The following is a 23,126-nucleotide window of genomic DNA, read 5'->3' as shown; positions in this document are numbered from 1 at the left end:
TTTTGTATTTTTAGTAGAGACAGGGTTTCTCCATGTTGGTCAGACAGGTCTTGAACTCCCGACCTGAGGTGATCCGCCCGCCTTGGCCTCCCAAAGTGCTGGGATTATGGGTGTGAGCAGTGGCAGGGTCTTGCTGTGTTGCTCAGGTGGCACAATTAGAGCTCACTGCAACCTCCAGCTCCTGGGCTCAAGCCATGTTCCCACCTCAGCCTCCCTAGTAGCACACCACCACACCTGGCTAATTTTAAAAACAATTTTTTTGTAGAAACTGAGTCTTGCTGTCTTGCCCAGGCTGGCCTTTTTATGAAAAAAGGTGACACACAGGGATGTTGATTATATTCATGTCTGATTGTCCTGTGGGGAAAACTGGTGGCTGAATCCTAGAATACAAACTGCTAGCCTTGGGATATGTATTAGGAGTTTCTAGTTCTTTTATTTGATGAGGGAGGCATCTTTTATTAGGGAACAAAAACATGTGCCTGGAGCTTTAATTCACTTTTAGATTTCTTACAGTATTCTATATGCATTATTAGTATTGTTAATGCTATCAAAAATCACTGGCATTTGAAGTGAGTGGACATCATTCTGCTCATTTTTTACATTCCCTTTTAGTCATGAAAATTAATTATATTGTTTATTCATCTGTAATATATGATGCCCTTTGGTGAGATAACTTCATGATTTATCTCCTTCCTCTAAAGGTATTCTTTAAAGGTATTAAAAATTATAACTAATTTTATTCTAGAAATATTTCTATTGGACCATTGAGTAACAGAATAAATTTCACTGCAAGTGTTTTAAAAGGTTTTTGTTTTGTTTTGTTTTGTTTTGTTTTGTTTTGTTTTGTTTTGTTTTTTAAGAGACAGTGTCTTTCTCTGTTACCCAGGCTAGAATTTAGTAGTGTGGTCATAGCTCACTGTAACACTGAACTCCTGGGCTCAAGTGATCCTTCCATCTGGCCTCCCAAGTAGCCAGGACTACAGGCGCATACTATCATGCCCAGCTGATTTTTAATTTTTTTTTGTAGAGATAGGGTCTCACTATGTTTCCAGGATGGTCTTGAACTCCTGGGCTCAAGTGATCCTCTTGCTTCCGCCTCCCAAAGTGTTGGGATTACAGACGCGAGCCACTGCACCAGGACCAATAAATGAATTCTTAATGAGACTTGGACCTGGAAATCTCTAATATTTTATGTCTGGTGACATATATAGACTATATTCTTGGTGCTTTTTGAGTTTAGAATTATATTTTATGCTAACTCTTATACTACTTGATGGTTATTGCTATGTGATTTAGTAGATAAACTTTTAAATGACACTGCTGCATAAAGAAATAAACACTGAAACAATAATGATAATTTAATATTTGTTGTTAAAAAAAAACTTTTTGAAATACATAAACAAAGGCATATTAAATATCCCAGGAGTACTTCATACATTCTCATGACTGGTTGCTACTGCCTGTGTTCTTATTCACACAGCTTCCTTTTTTTTTTTTTCTTTTTTTTTTTTTTTGAGGCAGAGTCTCACTCTGTTCGCCCCCGGGGCTGGAGTCATGGCCGATCTCAGCTCACTGCAACTCCGCTCGCCCATTACGCCCATTCTCCTGCTCAGCCTAAAAACCAAAGTATCTGGGACTACAGGCCCCGCCACTTCGCACCGGACGTTTTTTTTTTTGTATTTTATAGTAAGACCAGGGATTTTCACACAGTGTTAGCCGATGGGTTCGATCTCCTGACCTGTGATCGCCCGTCTCAGCTCGGCCTCCCAAAGTGCTGGGATTACAGGCTTGAGCCACCGCGCCCGGCCCACACAGCTTCCTTTATATCAGTGGTACCCAACTTTTTTAACACCAGCAACCAGTTTTGTGGAAGACAATTTTCTATGGATCCAGAAGTAGGGGCAGGGTGTGGCAGAGAGATGGTTTTGGGATGAAACTTTTCCACCTCAGATCATCAAGCATTTGATTCTCATAAGGAGTGTGCAACCTAGATCCCTTGCATGTGCAGTTCACAGTAGAATTGGCACTCCTTTGAGAATCTAATGCCAATGTTGATCTGACAGGAGGCAGGGCCCAGGCGGAAATGCTCCCTCATCCGTTGCTCACCTCCTGCCGTGCGGCCGGGTTCCTAACAGGCCACAGACCTGTACAGGTTTGGGCCTGGGGGTTTGGGACCCCTGTTTTAGATGACAAAAATACGTAAAAGTATTGTACCCCATATGTCTTCCTTATTCAGTCGGATATTGGAAATCATTAAGCCAGGTATCAGCTATTGTGGATATTCTGTTTTGATGCTTCATCAAAACTCTACAAGTGTTAGTTTCTTAAAGATAGTTGCATTATTGATTCTGAAACTGCATCAGTGAATCTATTGCTACATTAAAATTCACTGGTCTATCTTGGACTTTTTACCCAGGTGTGATTTTGTGACATTCATTGGTTATTTAGAAAACAACCTGAATGATACAGATCTCCCAAATGTTGAAACACTTCATTATATAATATTTTAAAAATCACGTTTATTAATATCACAAGTAATCTCATTTAAAAACATCTAAGCGTTGGGAATCAGTTAGTCTCACAGTGGTGGGTACTTAGCTTCCAAAATTCTAATTTTTCTCTTGAAAGCTTGGTTTTTATCCTTGACAGCAAGTATCATTAATTATTTTCCTTGAAATGACATGTAAATGTTTGGCAAATACCCAAATCTAAATAATCATAGGTTGTCTGTTTTTCTTTCAAGAATAAAATGGCAACCCATGAAAATAAATTGGTTTTAAACTAACAACTTGAATAATTGTACAGGTCCTTTCCTTGAGATAACCATTGTGCTTTGGTATACAACAAAAATGCTTTATATGCAATTCTCATTTTGTCACACAGGATATTAAAAAGATGTGTACTTAATGATGGGAGTTTAATAAAATTTTCTATGCCATCGGCAAAATTTTATTTTATTTTATATTTATTTATTTATTTATTTTTATTGCCAGTGTATGGTGGTGAGGAGTACAGTGCAATTTGTACTTACTGAGCACTACTAGTACTGTTTGGTGCCATTAGTTTGGTACCAAGGTGCCAGAAGTTTTACACACCATTGCTTTTGTGCCATTAGTGCAATGTTCTATTATTAAAAGGCTAGAAAATTGTTTATTATGTTATTTTGAAAAATAACTAGTGTTGCTATAAAAAAAAATAGTTTTGACTACATGGGACCTCCGGAAAGACCATTGGGATTTTGATTGACATGATGTTAAATTTATAATTAATTGGAGAAAACTACACATTTACAACATTGAGTTTTCCTATATAGGAACATAGTAGGTTCTTTCATGTATTCAATTATTCACTACAATTTTATATTTTCTTATAAATATTTTTTTTTTTTTTTTTTACATTGAGACAGTCTTATTCTGTTGCCCAGGCTGGAGTGCAGTGGTGCGATGGCAGCTCACTGCACCGTCTGCCTCCTGGGTTCAAGCGATTCTCTTTCCACAGCCTCCCGAGTAGCTGGGATTATAGGCGCATGCCACCATGCCTGGCTAATTTTTTCTATTTTTAGTAGAGACGGAGTTTCACTGTGTTGGCCAGGCTGGTTTTGAATTCCTGGCCTCAAGTGATCTCCTGCCTCAGCCTCCCAAAGTGCTGGGATTACAGGTATGAGCTACTGCTCCTGGCTCTCTTGAATTTTTTTAGGTAGACAGGTCATCTTTAAATTACAATTCATTTTTCTTAATTTGGTTGTTTGTTTGTGTCCTTATTGCACTGGCTGAGACCTCTGATTAGTGTCGAATAGTAGAGATATTGGACCTGTTTGTCTTGTTCTGACTTGAGTGGGAATACTTAGTATTTTCCCATTAGGTTTAATTTTTAAGGTTTTTGATGCTTTTTTAAAAAATGTAGGTAAGGAAATTTTTTATTGCCTTGTATTGCTTATACATTGAGGGTTTAAAAATAATAATGTATTAAAGTTACCAAATGTGTTTTTTCTTTTATTTTGTTAACGTGGTACATTATATTAATATAGCTCCTATTATTTATTGAACTGTCATCTTTCCATTCCTGGAATGAGATCTATCTGGTTACAATGAAAATCTGATTGAATTTTTTTGCAACTTTCCTCCTTTTAATTTGTATTTAAATATGTATTCATAGCTGCGATTGGCCTCAAGTCTTTTTTCTTCTAATTTGGATTTCAGGGTTATGCCACTGATAAATAATTGAACTTTCAGTCTCTTTCAGTGTTCTGATGTAGGCTAAATTCTGAAGTAATTTTTTGCTGATTGTACATTTGGTAAAATTTACCTGTTAAATCATCTAATTCTGGTGGCATTTATTTGGGGTAGACATATGAACATTTTTAATTTATCGTACAGTGTTTTTATTAACTAAGGAAATCTTACATTGGCATGGGTCATCTATTTCGTTTTACTGTTGTAGCCTTAGCACCACGCTAGTCATATAAAAGATGCCCAGAAAATTTGTTGAATGAATCCTTATAAGGTTGAATAGTGCCTTTACTTTGCTAAAGTTTTATTTGAACTGTGTTAATATTTTCTTCTTCTTTTATTTCTTCTTCTTAAAGTTCCACTCTTGTCCTGGGGACCCAGCTTTAACTTTAGCATCTGGTATGTTGAACTTAGTGGCATTGATGATCCTGATGTAGTACAACCTTGTCTCAACTGGTATAGCAAGGTAGGACTGTATTTTAAATCCTGACTTTAATGGCTATAAAAGGAGAAATATGTCAATCTCTTATTCATTGAGAATAATTTAAAATATTCAAAATAATAATAACAACAGCTAACGTTTTATTAAGCACTTCCAGTCTGACAGCTTTTAAGCTATCCTGATAACTCACTTTGTCATTATCACTCTATGAGACAGGTGCATTTATTATCCCCATTAATTTATAGATGAAGAAATGAAGCACAGAGAGATTAAATAGTTTGCCTAGGGTCACACAGTTGTAAAGTGCTTGAGCCAGTGTATGAACTCAGGCAGTTTGGCTCCACAGTCTGCTTTTATTATACCCATTTGACTCTGAATTTTGGGTTTTTTTACTTGTATTCATATAAATACTTAAAACATAGTTTTTAGTGGGATAGTTTTGCAGTCTAATGGAAAATTTAAGATGTGGATGTGATTTAGACTCCTAAAGTAGTCAACAGGGTTAAAAAATATTGCTGTTTAATATAACTGTAATATATATTGTTAACAAGGTAGTTAGGATAAATCTTTTTTAGAGGCCAAGAGTAAGTTACAGTTAATTAACTATAATTAAGTTATTAATTAATAATAGTTAATTATAATGTGTAAGGATTAGATGTTTAATGACCTTTTATTAGTTAAGAAGTCAGCTATCAACTGATTTGTGTTTCAGATCTTATACATCATCCTAAACACATTTTATTTTCTTGCCTCATTAAAGGGTAATGCCTATAAATAAATCATTGTTGTTCGATTATCATAAGGCTTCCGTGTCATCTGTTTGTTTGAATAGTGATATACTTAGGAAATTTGACGTAGCCCCAGAACATACTCCTGAAGTTGACATTTTTTTTTAAAATCATTTTATAAGATTGTTTTTGGCATCTGTCCTATTAGGGGAAAATTTTAATAAATTAAGTGCCTGCTTTTTGGATTCCAGTTAATTGAGATGTCTACTTTATAGCTGCTTAATAGATGAGGTAGTTCAAGTTTAGAAAACAATTAAATTGGGCCGGGCGCAGTGGTTCTCACCTGTAATCCCAGCACTTTGGGAGACCAAGGTGGGCAGATTGCCTGAGGTCAGGAGTTCGAGACCATCCTGACCAACATGGTGAAACCCCGTCTCTACTAAAAATACAAAAATTAGCTGGGCATGGTGACATGTGCCTGTAAGCTCAGCTACTTAGGAGGCTGAGGCAGGAGAATTGCTTGAACCCAGGAGGCGAAGGTTGCAGTGAGCTGAGATTACGCCGCTGCACTCCAGCCTGGGAGAGAGAGCAATACCCTGTCTCAAAAAATAAATAAATAAATAAATTTAGTCTGTTTTGATGATTTTGAGTCATAAAACATGTTTGTAAATTTGAAGTATCTGTATACTTGATACTTGTCATTCAAGTAATACCTTAAAAACCAAAAATAGAAAGCATAGTATAATTGTATGTGAATTATTTCATGTTTTTTTGTGCTCTCAGTACCTGCATTGTAATGGGATTAATAGACACTATGGAGTTATAATTTTTACAATATTAAGTGGAGTTTAAGAAATAGGTGTTCTCCCTTTCTTCAAAGTTGAGACTCTGGAATTAGGTTTAGTTTAATAACTTTTGGCTACATACTTTGTAACCTTGGACAAGTTAATTGGAACAGGCCAAGTTTTAGTTTTGCTAGTTAAAAGAGCCAAATAATGATACCTAATGAATCAGATTAGTATGCTGCTTGGCACATAGTGTTAATAAATGCTCAGTGTAGATTAGTTATTTTTACTGTTGTTAACTGTTTCCTACAGTATCATCTAACCAAATCTCTTCTTTCCATACTTACTCTGTGTTCTAGTAGTACCGTGAACAGGAAGCTATTCGCCTTTGCCTAAAACACTTCAGACAACACAACTATACAGAAGCTTTTGAGTCACTGCAAAAGAAAACCAAGATTGCACTGGAACATCCCATGTTAACAGATATTCATGACAAGCTGGTGTTGAAGGGTGATTTTGATGCTTGTGAAGAGCTGATTGAAAAAGCTGTAAATGGTATGAAACTTAGATTGGTTATTAGGGTAAATTCAAGTATGTACGGGAAACTGTTTCTCAAAAAGAATATAGGCTTATGCCACTTATTATTCTAATTTTTTTTCTTGTTTTTTTTACTCAGTTAAAGATTATTAGCTCTTTGGATTAGGGACTTCTTTCATGTAAAATAGATCCATGATGTAATGAGACTTTAAAAAGTGAAATGTACTTGAACTCACATATAAATTTAAGTTGTCATCTTGGGAAACCGTGCACTTACAGATGATAACATTAACTAGCATTAAATTGTATCAGAAAAAATATTTTGATATTGATAGCCAATATTTATTAACAGTGTAGTTTTGAGGAGAAGGGGGGGGCTAGATAATAAAAAGTGTTATTAATAAGCAATTATATGTAAGGAACAAGGAGATTTGTATTGAAAATAACTTCGTTGTGGTGTGAATACTATATAATTGCCGATTTTCTTGTGTGACCTGTAATCTGGCTTTGAAAGAAATGTGAATAGTTGAACATCTATATTATATCCCAGGGTATTGACTTTGGACGGTAACACTCATTTGGATATTTAAGGTCTGATGCGTTTTGTTATTTAAACTAAAAAGGGACTCTGTTGTTGCTTATAGTATGACATTTTTTTTAAATCTTCCACGGTAACTTTCATAGTGACAAAGAACAGAATAGTTGTACAATATAAAACTTGTGGAATTGAATTTGGTGCATCTTTTATAGGAAGAAATAAGAAATAATGCATTTTTCAGTGATTTGCTCTCATTTTCATTTTATCACAGTTATCATCTATTACTAGGTATTCATATTTATTAGATATTGGGTAGCTAAAAAAACCCAGACCTGCACTGCCTTCTTTGAGTTTATAAATGTAAAGTTAACTTAACATGAATTGCTTTGAGCTCCACTTTTTAAAATATGACAAATCTGCTTCTAAGCCTTGTACATTGTTATTGCTTACTTGATTGATGATGATACTTGCAAATAAATGATTGGTATGTTTGAAATTGAGTATATTTTGGAGTATAAACAAATAAAACACATAACTAATCTCTTACCAGACTTTGAAAAGCTACCAATAAAAGTATGTGTGTGTGTGTGTATATGTATGTGTGTATGTATGCCATTTCTAGGAGTGAATTCTGTATTTTTTTTTTAACCTCATAGAATGGGGGAGGCATAGGTAATTTTAGAGCTTTTTTGTTTGTTTCAGATATTTATCAGTAAGGCGTTTATTATTTTGTGAAGAGAAAGCAAAACAACAGCCACAGGCAACTCTATACAATTAATAAGCTAAAAACAGTTACATATTTTAAAGCTGTCTTTAGTGACGTACTGAGTTGGTTAAGATTAGCTGATAAAAATCTTGTGCAGTTTTAGTATCTGACTTAACTTATCCTTTGGCTCTAGAAAGGAACCAAGTTTAGAGAAATTAGTAGTTGCTCAATTCTTGAAACTTACAGCCACATCATAGTTTTTGTACTATGAATACTATGGGCTCTCTAAACTGGCCTGGAACACTGTTAGTTAATAAACGTTCCTTTCAGGGTTGTTCAGTTTGCTTCTGACCTCATTGATGATGATTTGTTGGACAAATAAGGAAGTAAACAGTGCAGAGTTTTTTGGCTTCTGCTCTATTAAAAACATAGCAGAGAAGGACAAGAAGTTCCTGCCTGCTAAATAGGAAGATCTAGGGAATCAAAAGAATCTCTGTCAAGCTTCTTGTAATGGAGGATACAAAAGCTACTTTTGGTATTTTTAGTATATTACTTAGTGTGATCTTTAAGTATTGTCTGTATTTTAAGAAAGCGTAAGGCTGTATTTATTTCTCTAATAGGCTTTTTCTTTGTCTAGAAACATCACTGTATTTACATTTCATTTTATTATAGGTGATTTCGGAACCAATAATTGCTACTACCTCTTTGCCAGTACAGGATCCGGTGATGGTAGGCAAAAGTAATCACCTAGGGACAGGAATGTTTTACTCAAACATGTAGAGATTGTACTGAAAACCTCCCTTCGCTGAGCTTATCTTTTTTGCTATGGAAAGAGAATTTTTCTTTTGTGAGATAAGGGAAGGATAAAGTTTAATAAGCTAGTCATAAAGTTTCAACCTGAAATCTCTACCCTTCTCCCTCTGTCTTTCCCTGCTTCTTTCTTTTTTGTGTTATCCTACTTTAAAAAAAATCTCTCCACTCTTGTCTTTTGGATTGTGCAGTAGTTCTTAATTATAGGCATATCTTGGAGATACTGCAGGTTTGGTTCCAGACCACTGCAATGAAGTGAATGTCACAATAAAGCAAGTCACACAAATTTTATTCCTTTCCCTGTGCATATAAAAGTTATGTTTCCACTTTACTGTAGCCTGTTAAGGTACAGTGGCATTATTTCTTTTAAAAAAATGCACATACCTTAACTTAAAAATGCTTTATTGCTTAAAAAATGCTAATGATCATCTGAGCCTTCAGTGAGTTACAGTCTTTTTGCTGGTGAAGGGTCTTGCCTCAGTATTGATGGCTGCTGGCTGATAAGGATGGTGATTGCTAAAAGTTGGAGTGGCTGTGGCAGTTTCTTAAAATAAGACAAAAATGAAGTTTGCTGCATCAATGAGCTCTTCCTTTCACAAAAGATTTCTCTGTGTCATGCAATGCTGTCTGATTGCATTTGATCCACTGTAGAACTTCTTTCAAAACTAGAGTCAATCCTCTCAAACCCTGCTGCTGCTTTATCAGCTAAGTTTATGTAATATTCTAAATCCTTTGTTGTCATTTCAACAGTGTTCACAGCATCTTCATCAGGAGTAGTTTCCATCTCAAGAAACCACTTTATTTGCTCATTCATAAGAAGCAATTTCTCATCCATTCAGATTTTATCATGAGATTGTAGCAGTTCAGTCACATCTTCAGGTTCTACTTCTAATTCTAGTTCTCTTGCTGTTTCTACCACATCTGCAGTTAACTTCTTCTTCTGAAGTCTTTAACCCTCTCCACATCATCCATAAGGTTGGAATCAACTTCTTCCAAACTCTTGTTAATGTTAATATTTTGATCTCTTCCCATGAATCATGAATGTTCTTAATGGCATCTAGAATGGTGAATCCTTTCCAGGTTTTCAATTTACTTTGCCCAGATCCATCAGAGGAGTCACTATCTGTGGCAACTATAGCCTTACAAAATGTGTTTCTTAAATAACAAGACTTTCTTGAAAGTCTAAATGACTCCTTGATCCATAGGCTGCAAAATGGATATGTGTTAGCAGGCATGAAAACATTAATCTCCCTGTATTTCCCCATCAGAGCTCTTGGGTGACAGGTGCATTGTTAGTGAGCAGTAATGTTTTGAAATAAATCTTTTTTTTTCTTTCTGAGCAGTAGTTCTCAACAGTGGGCATAAAATATTCAGTAAACCATTCTGTACACAGATGTGCTGTCATCTAGGCTTTGTTATTCCATTTGTAGAGCACAGGCAGAGTAGATTCAGCTTAATTCTTAAGGGTCCTAGAATTTTTCAGAATAGTAAATGAGCATTGACTTCCATTAAAGTCACTAGCTGCATTAAACCCTTACAAGAGAGTCACACACTGTCCTTTGAAGCTTTGAGGCCAGGCATTGACTTCTCTCTAGCTATGAAAGTCCTAGATGGCACTTTCTTCTAATAGAAGTCTATTGGAATGTTTTGTCTACATTGAAAATCTGTTTAGTATAGTTACCTTCATCAGTGATCTTAGCTGAATCTTCTAGATAGTAATAACTTGCTGCATCTTCTATAATACATCAACACTTGTGGCTTTACTTTGTACTTTTATGTTACAGAGATGGCTTCATTCTTTAAACTTCATGGACCAATCTCTGCTAACTTCCAACTTTTCTTTTGCAGTTTTCTGACTTCTCTCAGCTTTCATACACTTGAAGAGAGTTAAGGCCATGCTTTAGATTAGGTTTTGGCTTAAGGAAGTGTAGTGTTATGACTGGTTTAATTTATCCAGACCACTCTAACTTTCTCCATATTAACAATGTCTATTTTGCTTTCGTATCAGTCGTGGGTTCACTTGTAGTTTCCTTCAAGAACTTTTCCTTCTCATTTACAACTTGGTCAACTTTAGTACAAGAGGTCAACTTTCAGCCTATCTTGGCCTTTGACATGCCTTCCTCCCTAAGTTTAATTATTTCTAGTTTTTTATTTAAAGTGAGAGCTGTATGTTGAACACTTAAAGGCCAGTAAAGATATTAAATGGCCTAATTTCAGTATTGTTACATCTCAGGGAATAGGGAGGCTCAAAGAGAGGGAGAGAAATGGGGGAACTACTGGTTTATGGAGTAGTCAGAACACACACATATATTAAGTTCCTTGTCTTATAAGGGTATAGTTCATGGTGCCTCAAAACAATTACATTATTAACATCAAAGATCACTGATCATAGGTGACTGTAACAGATATAATAATGAAAAACATTGAAACTGCGAGAATTACTGAAATGTGAGAGAGACGCAAAGTGAAGAAATTCTGTTGGAAAAACGGCATCCATAGACTTCCTTCAATTTATAAAAAACACAGTACCTGTGAAGCGTGGCAAAGCAAAGCATTATAAAGGCATATGTATATTGAGTTATCTTCATTGATTTTCTGTTTTTAATGCAATTTTGTATTCCTGTTACAAACCCTACTTGAAAATGGTGTCTTACTCTTTTCAGGTATTGTATTTGATCTGCCACATTTTTATGAAGTATTTTTGCATATATTTGTGTATGTAAGATATTGGTCTGCAGTTTTCTTATAATGTGCATGTCGTGTTTTGGTATCTTTTGGTGTGTTTGGGTAGTTCTAGCCTTATAGAATGAGGCAGGAATCTAAACGTGTTTTTGTAGAATGAGTAGTAGCTTGGTAGAATTTACTAGTGAAGGCAACTGGACCTGAAGTTACCTTTGTGTGGAGGTTTTTGTGTTATTTTGGCAGGGTCTCATTAGTTTTTGGACTTTGAAAATTTCCCTTATATACATTTAAATATATAAAATTTCCTCGGCCGGGCGCGGTGGCTCAAGCCTGTAATCCCAGCACTTTGGGAGGCCGAGATGGGCAGATCATGAGGTCAGGAGATCGAGACCATCCTGGCTAACACGGTGAAACCCCGTCTCTACTAAAAAATACAAAAAAAAACTAGCCAGGCGTGGTGGTGGGCGCCTGTAGTCCCAGCTACTTGGGAGGCTGAGACAGGAGAATGGCGTAAACACGGGAGGCGGAGCTTGCAGTGAGCTGAGATCGGCCACTGCACTCCAGCCTGGGCGACAGAGCAAGACTCCATCTCAAAATAAATAAATAAATAAAATTTCCTCTTCTCGTTCTTTTGTTGTGCTAGGAAATATTTTTACTTTTGTTCAGTTTAGTATTTTCATTACGAAATGAAATGGCTCTTTGAAAGAACCGTGGTTTTTAATTTACAAATTTGTGGCGATTTACTAGTTGTTTTATTTGTTAGTGATTTCTGGCATAATTGCATAGGGGCCAGAGTGCATATCCTGTGTGTTTGCACTCCTTTGAAATTTAATGAGACTTGCTGTGTAGCCCAGCTTATTCAATTTTTATAAACGTATCATATATATTTGAACAGAATGTGAATTCTGTAGTTGTTGGAGCAGTGTTGTATATCTGTTCAGTTGGTCACAGTTGCTAATCATATTGCACAAATCTTCTTTATCAATAAGAATTTTCTGATTCTCATTACTGAGAAAGATTTTAACACTTTCCACTATGATCATGAAATCGTATGTTTCCTATAGTTGGTCTAATTTAACTTTACATTTTGATGCCATGTTTTTAGTTGAAAACAAATTTTAAATTATTTTGAATTAAATATTTCATTATGAAGTGCCTTTTTATCTCTAGAAATATTTTTGCTTAAAGGTGTAAATTGTATCAAGATCTGTTTTCATTTCTTATTCGTATGGCATATCTTTTTTTTATTTTTTTATTTTTTTTATTTTGAGACGGAGTCTCGCTCTGTTGCCCAGGCTGGAGTGCAGTGGCCGGATCTCAGCTCACTGCAAGCTCCGCCTCCCGGGTTTACGCCATTCTCCTGCCTCAGCCTCCCGAGTAGCTGGGACTACAGGCGCCCGCCACCTCGCCCTGCTAGTTTTTTTTTTGTATTTTTAGTAGAGACGGGATTTCACCGTGTTAGTCAGGATGGTCTCAATCTCCCGACCTCGTGATCCGCCCATCTCAGCCTCCCAAAGTGCTGGGATTACAGGCGTGAGCCACTGCGCCCGGCAGATCAGTTCCTTTTCTCTCTTCCCATGTGAGGATTTAGTAGACTTTCAGCTTCATATTCTCACCTTCTAATTCATTATTCTATTGTTGTCAATTGCTCTATTGTTGTCATTTATTTTGATAACATATTCGAAGACCCTATAAAATCTTAGTCTTATATAGCAGTTGTTCATTAATTTTGCCCAAATATTTACTGTTTTTTTCTCTTCATTATTTTTTGTGTCTTTAATCTTATATCTAAGATTATGTTCGTTCCCTGTGCCATAAGCCCATCCTTTAGAATTTCTTCTATAATGCAGTTCAACTCTCTCAGAATTGCTGACCTGAAAATTTTGTCTCCTTTCTAGGAGGGTATTTTTGCTAGATGTAGAATTCCAGATTGACACTGATTTTCTTGAAATACATTCTGAATATCATTCGACTGTTATTAATCAGCTTCCATTGTTGCTGTTGAGAAGTGTGCTGTCATTTTCAACTGCCATTTTTTAATATAATCTTTTTCCCTCTGACTTTAAATATTTTATATTTGTTTTAGATTATTTTGTAATTATGTTAACAAGGCTGTGCGAAACTCCAGTGTGGCAACCCTGTTAACTATTGTCTGTTTTGGTTTTCTTTCGATTAAATATATGTTGCCTTAGTCTATCATTTCTTTTATTTTCTCCTTTATCTTTTTTAACTGCATATTTCTGTTTAATATTTTAAGCTTCTCTAAACCCTTTATCCCATTTCCACTACTATGCTATTTTTAGTGTCTCTTTCTTACACTTTGACCTTAAGTTCTATGATATTTTCAATTTGTTCATTCGTCTTTTCTCTTGTCTCTGACAATTCCATTTTTGTTTGCTTTTGTTGTCTTACTGTTTCTTTTCCAACTATTTAGATGTCTACTTTCCAGCTGCTCATATCTCTAATCTGTACTCATGTTTCATAGAGAGAGTTGCTTTTTTTATTTGTGGAAAGGTATTTGGCTACTTTCATCTATTGCATGGCTACATTTTTCTGTTGAATCAGATTCATTTGCTACTTTAAAAAATTCATTTGTTTTCCTTTTTATATTGCATAATTCTTGGGTTGATTCTTTTTTAACACTATTAGTCTTTGAATGTGAATTTTTCCTATTTTTAGAAGCTTCTTTCGGGTTAGGAGGTAGGGTTGTGTTCCAGGATAGCAAGATTTTTCCTTTTTTCTCTTTAAGATTTTGTTTCTTAGTAATGCTTATAATGCAAAATCTCACTCTTTTTTCCCCTTTCCCAACTGCCAGACTCTTTTTCTGAAACATGCTTTTTTTTTCATAATTTTTGCTCATTAATGCCTTTGTGCCTTTGTGTATGCTGTATTTTCTTTCCGATTACTTTCCTTTTCATATAATTCAGTTCCAGTGCATTCTTCAAAGCCAACTCTTTCAAGGTATCTTCTTTCATTATATTCTCACTGAATCACTCCTTCCTCCTCTTAACTCGTATTTGTCTTGGTGCTATATTTTTCATTTTGTTCATAAAAGATTGTTAATTTTCTGTCAAGTACATTTCCAAACACTGCATTATTATCGTCATCATCGTAAGTAACATATCTGAGAGCTTGACAATGTGTCATCTATTCTCCTAGACCTTTTACGTGAATTTATTTAATTTTCATACTTACCTTCTAGGGTAAATATTGTTGTTATTTCCGTTTAATATATGAGAATGATTAATTTGCTTAAGATGGTGTATCTAGTAAGTGACAGAGCTAAGATTTGAATTCAGGTAGTCTGGTGCCAAAATCCACACTCTTTATCTCTAAGCTTTACTGTCTTAGTAAATATTTACTGGTTCAATGTCCTAATATTGATTATTATATTATTACTGGTATAGTATTGGCCTTTTTTCCAGAATTTGGACAAACTGATGAAATTAGTTTCTTAAAATTCTTTTGATCTAATCATTCTTGAATGGTCAAAAGGATTTTATGCTCTATAAGTTATTTACCTATACATGCATTTTAAATTATTTCTTTTGTGTATAATCTCTATTTTGGTGAAAAATCAAATTTGATAAAAGTTTGAGTTTATCAAATATAAATACATATAACTAGGCAGCAGTACTATAATCTATGTGGATTTTTTGGGTTTTGTTTTCTTTTTAATTCTGGGCAAGAGATTTGAAATTTTTTTCCCTTTTGGTAAAAGCTTCCTAAGTCTCATTTTTAGATCATGTGTGTGTGTGTGTGTGTGTGTGTGTGTGTGTGTGTGTGTGTGCATGTGTGTGTAGGCAGGATTTCTGTGTTGCCCAGACTGTTTTTCAGCTCCTGGCCTTGAATGATCCTCCTGCCTTAGCCTCCCAAAACACTGGAATTACAGGTCTGAGCCACCAGGCTGGGCCATCATGTGCTTTTTAAAGAGAGTATCAACTGTTATTGGAGAAAAGAACAGCTTGTGCTCAGTGAGGACTCTATGAAATATAGTTAGTATAGTCGTAATTATAGGGAAAAAAATGAAGTGATATTGGACCTGAGACTCTAGTTAAATAGTTTAAAAATTATTAACAACTAGTTCTTAGTGTGCTTTCTCCTAGTGATATTTTAATTTCTTTTGTATAGTTTTAATTTTATCTAACTGTTCTGATCTCTTGCTTTAGATTTTTGTGAAAATAGACTTACAGAATATTAGCAACTGCCTGACTTCTTCTTTAAACAGAAATGATTTTTTGAACTCACATGGTTCACAGGCATCTTTAAATTTCTTATTTACTAATTTGTTTCTGAGATTTTCAAACATTGTAATGGATGTCATATTTTATAGATGAGAATGTCATTATTGTTTCAATAGAGAGGCTGAGTGTTTTTGCTGAATTATATATCTAAAGCAAGCCTACCAAGGCAAAAGGCCTTATTAGCAAGAGTTTCCAAGAATTAGAAATAATAGGGAGCATGGAGATTATTTGGGATGTAGCAGTGTCAACTTTTGTTTTAGATTGTGAAAGTTGTAGGAAGTTCTTTTATATTAAAACAAGATACTAAAAGCAATGCATTTTTTTAACCTTTACCCTGCTTTAGTTTTACAGTATTTATTGACTTTTGCAAGAATTTTGAAAAGTCTCAAAGGCAAAGAAGAAAGGAAATTTGTGCCTGTAGGATGGAGGTTTCCAGTTAAAGCCAGCTGAAAAGTCTTGAAAGCTGAAAGGGTTGGTTACAACTGAGCTTCATAATTACCCAGAAAAGAAAGATTAGGGGGAATGCTCTAAATTGCTTGGTCTCTGGTGAATATATAAATCACAGAAAACAGTTTTACTTTTAAATTGAGCCACATGACAGTATATAGTAAAAGTCACTTTATAAATTATGATCTATTTGGGCGCATGTAAAAGCTAGGGTTTGTAGCCTAAATACTAAGGAAATGTTATTGTAGCACATAGCAAGAAGTCCAGAGGTAAGGTGGATTTCATGGTTGGTTGACTCAGTGATCATTTCTTTCTTTCTCTCTGCTGTGCCATCATTATAGAATTGACTACATTCTTGTACTTCGACAAATTGGCTTTAATATTTGTATACATTACATGCAGATATTCCAGAGGAATAAAAGTAGATTTTTCTTTTCTGTATGTCTCTTTAGAAGTAAGGAAAAATTGCCTAGAAGTCTCCCAGAAGATTCCTCATGTTTCATTAGCCAAAATTGGGTTCCATACCTTTCTTAAACTAATCTTTGTTGAGGGCCACGGGAATAGGGCTTCATAATTATTTATGTGTGTATGTGGGGATGTATGTACGGAGTTCAGTCTCCATACCATTACAGTGTAACTAGTGTAACAACTTAATAAGTAGATTATGAGTTTATCGATACAGCAGAAGCAGGAGTAAGGAAAGTGTGGTAGAACTTTAGTCCCAACTCCACCATTTAAGTAAGAGCTGTGTGATTTTGGTTAAGTTTCTTACTTTTTTTAAATACACATTTCCGGGTTTATAAAATGGAGATGATAATGTGTATTTCATAGGATTGTTTTTAGAATTAAATGAGATGAGACAGCATAAATTCTAACATTTGGTAAGTGTTCCATAAGTATAGTTTTATTACTGCTGTTAGTACTTTTATCTTTATGTAGTTTTGTACTCAAAACTATATAATAATGGAATTCACGTGTTAAAATTAGTGTTCCCTTTTCCTGAAAATGTATCAAGGACCTAGACCAAAATTGTTGGAGCTCTATTTTCTTCTCTAGTTCTCTTGGATATGGGTGGCAAAAAGTACTGACACAAAGCACTGTTGGGGGAAAGAGATTGGGATGCAATGAATCCATGTCATTATAGGATATAAAGATTAAGAATTTCATAGTTGAAATAAAGACAAGTGGTGGGAGATCACAAAAAGAAATTAAAATATAATTCTTCTAATCTTAAATTATCCTTTCCTTTTCCCAATTATATTTATAATAATGATATAGAAATGATTTTTTAAAGATATACAAGATCTTTTTTTCAATGAAGTAGCACATTTATACAGATTATTTATTTTTATTTTCTCCTGCTTCTATTTTGCAGCCTTAAATTGTCTTATGACTTTTTTTTTCCCTCCCAGTTGACTCCCTTTTCCTTCTTTCAAGGTCTTTAACCCTTTGGTAATGTCACATACTTGTCCATTGAATGTAGCAATGACTTTGTATCTAATAGGTGCAGTAATGGTGAGAAACAGTACGTTTAATATGAGCTTCCTCTAAAGCAATTTGTTTGCATGGTCGTGCCAATTAATATTTTACTATTTTATATTTGGGGTAGCATGAAGTGAAACTGAAGTGATGCATATTTTATGAAAATGTGCTTTTTTATTAGTGACATATTAGTAATTTCTCTTAATGTAATCTTTTAAATTTTAATTTTTTTCTATAATAAATAATGTAAGTAGTTAAGGTGTAATTCTTTCTCATTCTTCAATATTTGCAGATGGCTTGTTCAATCAGTATATCAGTCAACAGGAATATAAGCCACGATGGAGTCAAATCATTCCCAAAAGTACCAAAGGTAAGCCATGCCTTCTAGATTGTAGTTCTGTTTCTTCAATGTCTCAGTCTTCAGTTTTCCCAAGGTAGGTCAAGTGTCATAGTACTATGTTAATAAAAAAGATATTGGCCAGGTGCAGTGGCTCATGTCTGTAATCCCAGTACTTTTGGAGGCCGATGCGAGAGGATTGCTTGAGCTCAGGGTTCAAGATCGGCCTGGGCAACATGGTGAGACCCTGTCTCTACAAAAAATTAACTATACAGCCGAGTGTGGTGGCTCACACGTATAATCCCAAGACTGTGGGAGACCAAGGTGGGCAGATCACCTGAGGTTAGTAGTTCAAGACCAGCCTGCCCAACATGGCAAAACCCTGTCTCCACTAAAAATACAAAAATTAATTAGCTGGGTGTGATGGTGTGCACCTGTAATGCCAGCTACTCGGGAGGCTGAGGTAGGAGAACCACTTGAACCTGTGAGGCAGAGATTGCAGTGAGCTGAGATTACACTATTGCACTCCAGACTGGGAGACAGATAGAGACTCCATCTTAAAAAAAAAAAAAAAAGCCAGATAAGTTGGCAGGCACCTGTTGTCCCAGCTGCTTAGGGTGCTGAGGTAGAAGGGTGGCTTGAGCCTGGGAGGTCGAGGCTACAGTCAACCATGTTCATACCACTGCACTTCAACCTGGGCAACAAAGTGAGACTGTGTCTCAAAAAAACAAAACAACAACCATAACAAAATAAATAAAAAGCAGATGTTTAAAACAAGATGTAGGTTCCTTAACCAGGTAGTAGAATTCATTGTTATATTAAAATTTTCTTTTTAAACCTTTTTGTTTTACTGCCATAACAGAAGGTTGGGCAGCTTTTACACAGAATATCATTATAAACTGCTTTGATAAATGCATGTTATAAAATTATAGGCTGTGTTGTATTGCCATACGCATGTTCTTGAAAAGCTTAAGTTCTGCAAAATTGCTTGCTAAACCTAGCGGGCATATAAGAAAAATAGGCAGAAGACCATTCCAAATCTGTGGAACTTTATAACCAGCTACTAATAAAAACTAGTGTAATAATTATAATAAAAATAAATATCAGTACATTTAAATCTTCAAAGGTATTTATATTGAACATCATAGTGTGTTTAGACTTAAGCCCTGGGCTCATGACTTCATCTTTGAAATGTGGATCCTGGAGGGCATTTGCTTCTAATAAAGACTGTTTTCATCAAAACTTGAAATCAGATCCAGAGTATAGTCTTCTTCATGAATCCCTTATTTTCATATAAGGGGGAAGTTTTTGTCACTTCTTCATCTGTACTCACTGCTTTGCCAGATAGTTAACATAGTGGAAAGTATAGCAATCTCTTAATGCAACTGTTTGCATTAAAGGAAGGCAGTTCTGTGGATACTGAGCTTTTTTCATTGTGGTCTTCATGTATTGCTAAGGACTTCTCTTTAGTTGTGAGAAAGCTTTCTCCTGATAGTGTTGCACATTAATATGCAGGGGAAAATTGCTTAAGTACCTCCATAATTGATGTTAGATGAACATCATTCTCCTTTTTTATCAGTCATGTATGAGGTAATTTTCTTTAAAGACACGTATTATAGCAAACAGACTGTAATTGTGTATTTGCAAACTAATGGATTCAACATATAAAATACAAACTTACTGAAAATGAATTCATTTTAGTGCTTTCTTTTTTCCCTCAGACCTCTCAGGGATGAATATGCTTTCTTAAATCTACTCTTAAAAATGGTAATACTGACTGATGGGGGAAGAAAAGAAGAAAGGGCAAAAGCTTCAATGATAATAAATTGCACAATCTAAAGGCTTAACTATTAGGAGAAAGGATTTGGAGGGAACTTCTGGATGATTAGCCGCTGAATACAGTAGTAATGAAAAGCTTCAGTTTTGAGTCTTATTTTCTGTATATAAGAACTGACATTTCAGTCATTTTCATAGCACACTTGTGAAATTAGTATAAAATTGGATATTCTCCATTTTACATTAGGAGAAAGCCAATACAGGGAAACTTATTAGCCAAAGTAATATATTTCAACTAATAGGAGAGTTATGAAGAAAGCCTTAGGCTTTCTAGTTCACATCAGGTAAGACATTAGAATCTTATAACCTTTTGAACTACCGAAATGAAGTTATAACTTTTTATTTTTTTTTTTGAGATGGAGTCTCCCTCTCGTTGCCCAGCTGGAATGCAGTGGTGCAACCTCGGCTCATTGCAACCTCTGCCTCCCGGGTTCAAGTGATTCTCCTGCCTCAGCCTCCTGAGTAGCTGGGATTACAAGCACCCGCCACCATGCCTGATTTTTTGTATTTTTAGTAGAGACAGGGTTTTACCATGTTGGCCAGGCTGGTCCTGAACTCCTGACCTCAGGTGATCTACACACCTTGGCCTCCCAAAGTGCTTGGATTACAGGTGTGAGCTACCACGCCTGGCCATAACTTTATTTATGTAAGATTTGGTGTAAAGTAAGATTAGATACAAGTTGAATAATAGTGTTCTCTTTTGGAAGTTTAAATAAAATTTTACTGATTGTATTTAAACCTGCCAATTAAACTCTGATGGAAATAAGAATCAAAGTGAAGTAAATCTTAGATTTCTTCAGTCAGTACTTACATAAAGTAGTTGGTAAATTAGGTGGGAACTGATTGTTGAAATCTTGGCACAAAATTAATACGTTATACAAAGTTATATAAAATAACTATACAAAGTACAAAATTGTACAAAAATTATACAAAATAGTTGTACACATTATACAAAATTAGTATCATTAATATAAAACTTGATAACATCTTTGTTTTTGTAAATAGTTTAGTAACTCAACTTTAAAACTGCTCATTATATTAACGAACTATGCCTAGAATATATACAGGAGATCTAATTTTGTATTGTTTTTGACTTTCACTTTGGCACCCAAGTGGCTTAGAGATTTTGTTTTATGTTTTTGTATAATATTTTGTGTCTGCTGGTTTGTGGCATTGATCATAAATAAATCAAAAATAACTTCCAAGTCCATTCATGTCCTGAAAGCATTTGGAAAAAAGAACAAGATTATTATAAACACAGATTTGAGTCATACTGTTACTTTTATGAGTCCTTTTACTTATTCTTAATATTTTGAAAAAATAAGTGTAGGTTATTTTTACTACTGATTACAGACTTATGAATAAATTTACTCTGGGTATGCTGTTGTTTGTTATTCCTTTAAAAGAAACTATTATTTCTACTAAAGGTGATGGGGAAGATAACCGACCAGGAATGAGAGGAGGCCATCAGATGGTTATTGATGTTCAAACAGGTGAGTAGCAGTTGCAATGGAAAACAAAATCTTCATTGGCTACAGGCATCATCTAAACCAGGCAGTGACAGGTAAGGAAGGGTCGGGGGTGGGGGTGGCGGGCTCTTACACAAATGAAATTAGATTGCCTAAAAAAAGTGTAACATGCGGGCTTTTATGTGTGTATGTGTCTAGTTTATATGTGTTGTATTTTCATGGAAAACTGGTGTACTTCTGGATTTTTGTTGCGCTTATATTGTAGTAGAGTAATATGGGAATTACTGGAATAAAGAGAACTAAGATACATTTTCAGAGGAAGCAGATATCAAATTAGGCAGCCAAGTGTTGGTAAGTCCATTAATTGCTAAAAACTTTTCACAAGCCTGTAAATAATTTCATTGTTTTAGTTGTTGTTTTTTGTTTGTTGTTGTATTTTTTTCCTGCCTTTTAAATTTTGTTCTGAAGCTTGGTAGCAAACATGTTTCTTAAGTTTCTAAAACCTAGGAAAACTTAATTACCATAATATTTAGAGGTTAATGCCAACATTATAATAGGTGTCAGATTAGCTGCTTAAAAAGCAAATAATATCAATAATCTAGCATAGTTATATGTTATTATTGGATTTTAGAAAACTTTACTGCATAGAATACCACTCTTTCCAAGAGTAATGAATGCTCAATTCTACTGTGTGTTATGCCAAGTCATATTGCTTCGGGAATAAAATAATTGCTCTGGAGACTCATAAAATAATTAAGAATAAAAATGGTTACAATGTAGATACTAAGTCTTCTTGACATGAATTTATTTTCATAATTTTTGTAAGAAGAGAAATTATAACTTTTCTTTCAAAATTAAAAGCTAAATTTCTATGATCACCTCTGAACTGGTTTGAGATTGTTATTAGGGTCTCTTTGGAAAAGGTTCATTTTAAGGCAAATAGGAATTCACTTTCTTAATCTTGGTCCCTCTTTCCAGATGCCTTTCTGCCCTACAGAAATAGGCTTGAATTAGCTATAGAGTCTTAGGCATCTTTTCTTTCTGCCTGAGAGTATAATAAATATTCGTATGCTTATTTATTAAAGAGCCAGATTTATATACAAATTGGTTTTTTATCCAGAATAATTAAATAATTTATGAATATAGACATGAGAATTTATTTTTAGATTGTCTGCAGTAGCTTCCTCTTTTTTTGAACATAGAGTAGAATTTGTAATGCTTTTCTTTTTTCTCCAGCAGTACTATAAGGAAATTATTATTAAACATGCCCCCCCCCAACCTTTTTTTAAAATAGACATGAGGTTTTGCTATGTTGCCCAGGCTGGTCTCGAACTCCTGGGCTGAAGCAGTCTGCCTGCTGGGACCTCCCAAAGTGCTTGTATTACAGGTGTGAGCTACCATGCCCAGCCCACCCTTTCAAACAAATTTGGTTATAGTATGCTATAATAATATACTAAATCTATGTTTATTTGAGAAGAGCCTTTACCTTTTAAAGCAAAATGCACTTTCCTTAAATATAAAAGTAATGTGGTTTACTTTAACAATTAAATCTCACCTTATCTGGGGGAGCAGAAGGAATTTTCGTAGTGCTTACTGCGTTAATTATTGATAGGTAAAGTACATGTTTAAGAAAAGAAAAAATTATCCCCTTTTTATAATCCATGAAATTTGAAAACAGAAAATTATTCAAAGAATAGGCAAATGTCATGACAGAACTTAGTGTGAGCAAGTCATTGAGAATTAAAATCTAACTTTTCAGGTCAGAGATCCTTGAAATATTTACAATAAAGTGATAAAGGCCTAGATATTTTTCTTTCTTTCTTTTTTTTTTTTTTGATTTTTTTTTTTTTTTTT

At 34.7% G+C, this 23,126-nt stretch overlaps 1 protein-coding gene across 4 annotated transcripts in view; it reads left to right on the top strand.

Moving 5' to 3' along the window:
- Nucleotides 1–23,126, top strand: part of MKLN1 (muskelin 1) — a 400,971-nt gene that overhangs the window by 287,694 nt on the left and 90,151 nt on the right. For all 4 annotated transcript variants that reach the window (XM_017851288.1, XM_017851287.1, XM_017851289.1 and 1 more), the window contains 4 exons: nucleotides 4,586–4,695; nucleotides 6,547–6,739; nucleotides 17,923–18,000; nucleotides 21,231–21,296. In XM_017851288.1, coding sequence (XP_017706777.1) covers nucleotides 4,586–4,695; nucleotides 6,547–6,739; nucleotides 17,923–18,000; nucleotides 21,231–21,296 — 447 coding nt within the window. The remainder of the gene's footprint in view (nucleotides 1–4,585; nucleotides 4,696–6,546; nucleotides 6,740–17,922; nucleotides 18,001–21,230; nucleotides 21,297–23,126) is intronic.

Source organism: Rhinopithecus bieti, unplaced genomic scaffold (genome assembly GCF_001698545.2).
Source record: "Rhinopithecus bieti isolate Rb0 unplaced genomic scaffold, ASM169854v2 scaffold_34313, whole genome shotgun sequence".
NCBI classification, from domain to species: domain Eukaryota; kingdom Metazoa; phylum Chordata; class Mammalia; order Primates; family Cercopithecidae; genus Rhinopithecus; species Rhinopithecus bieti.
The sequence above is the reverse complement of the archived record's forward strand: the minus strand, read 5'-3'. Positions and strand labels throughout refer to the sequence as shown.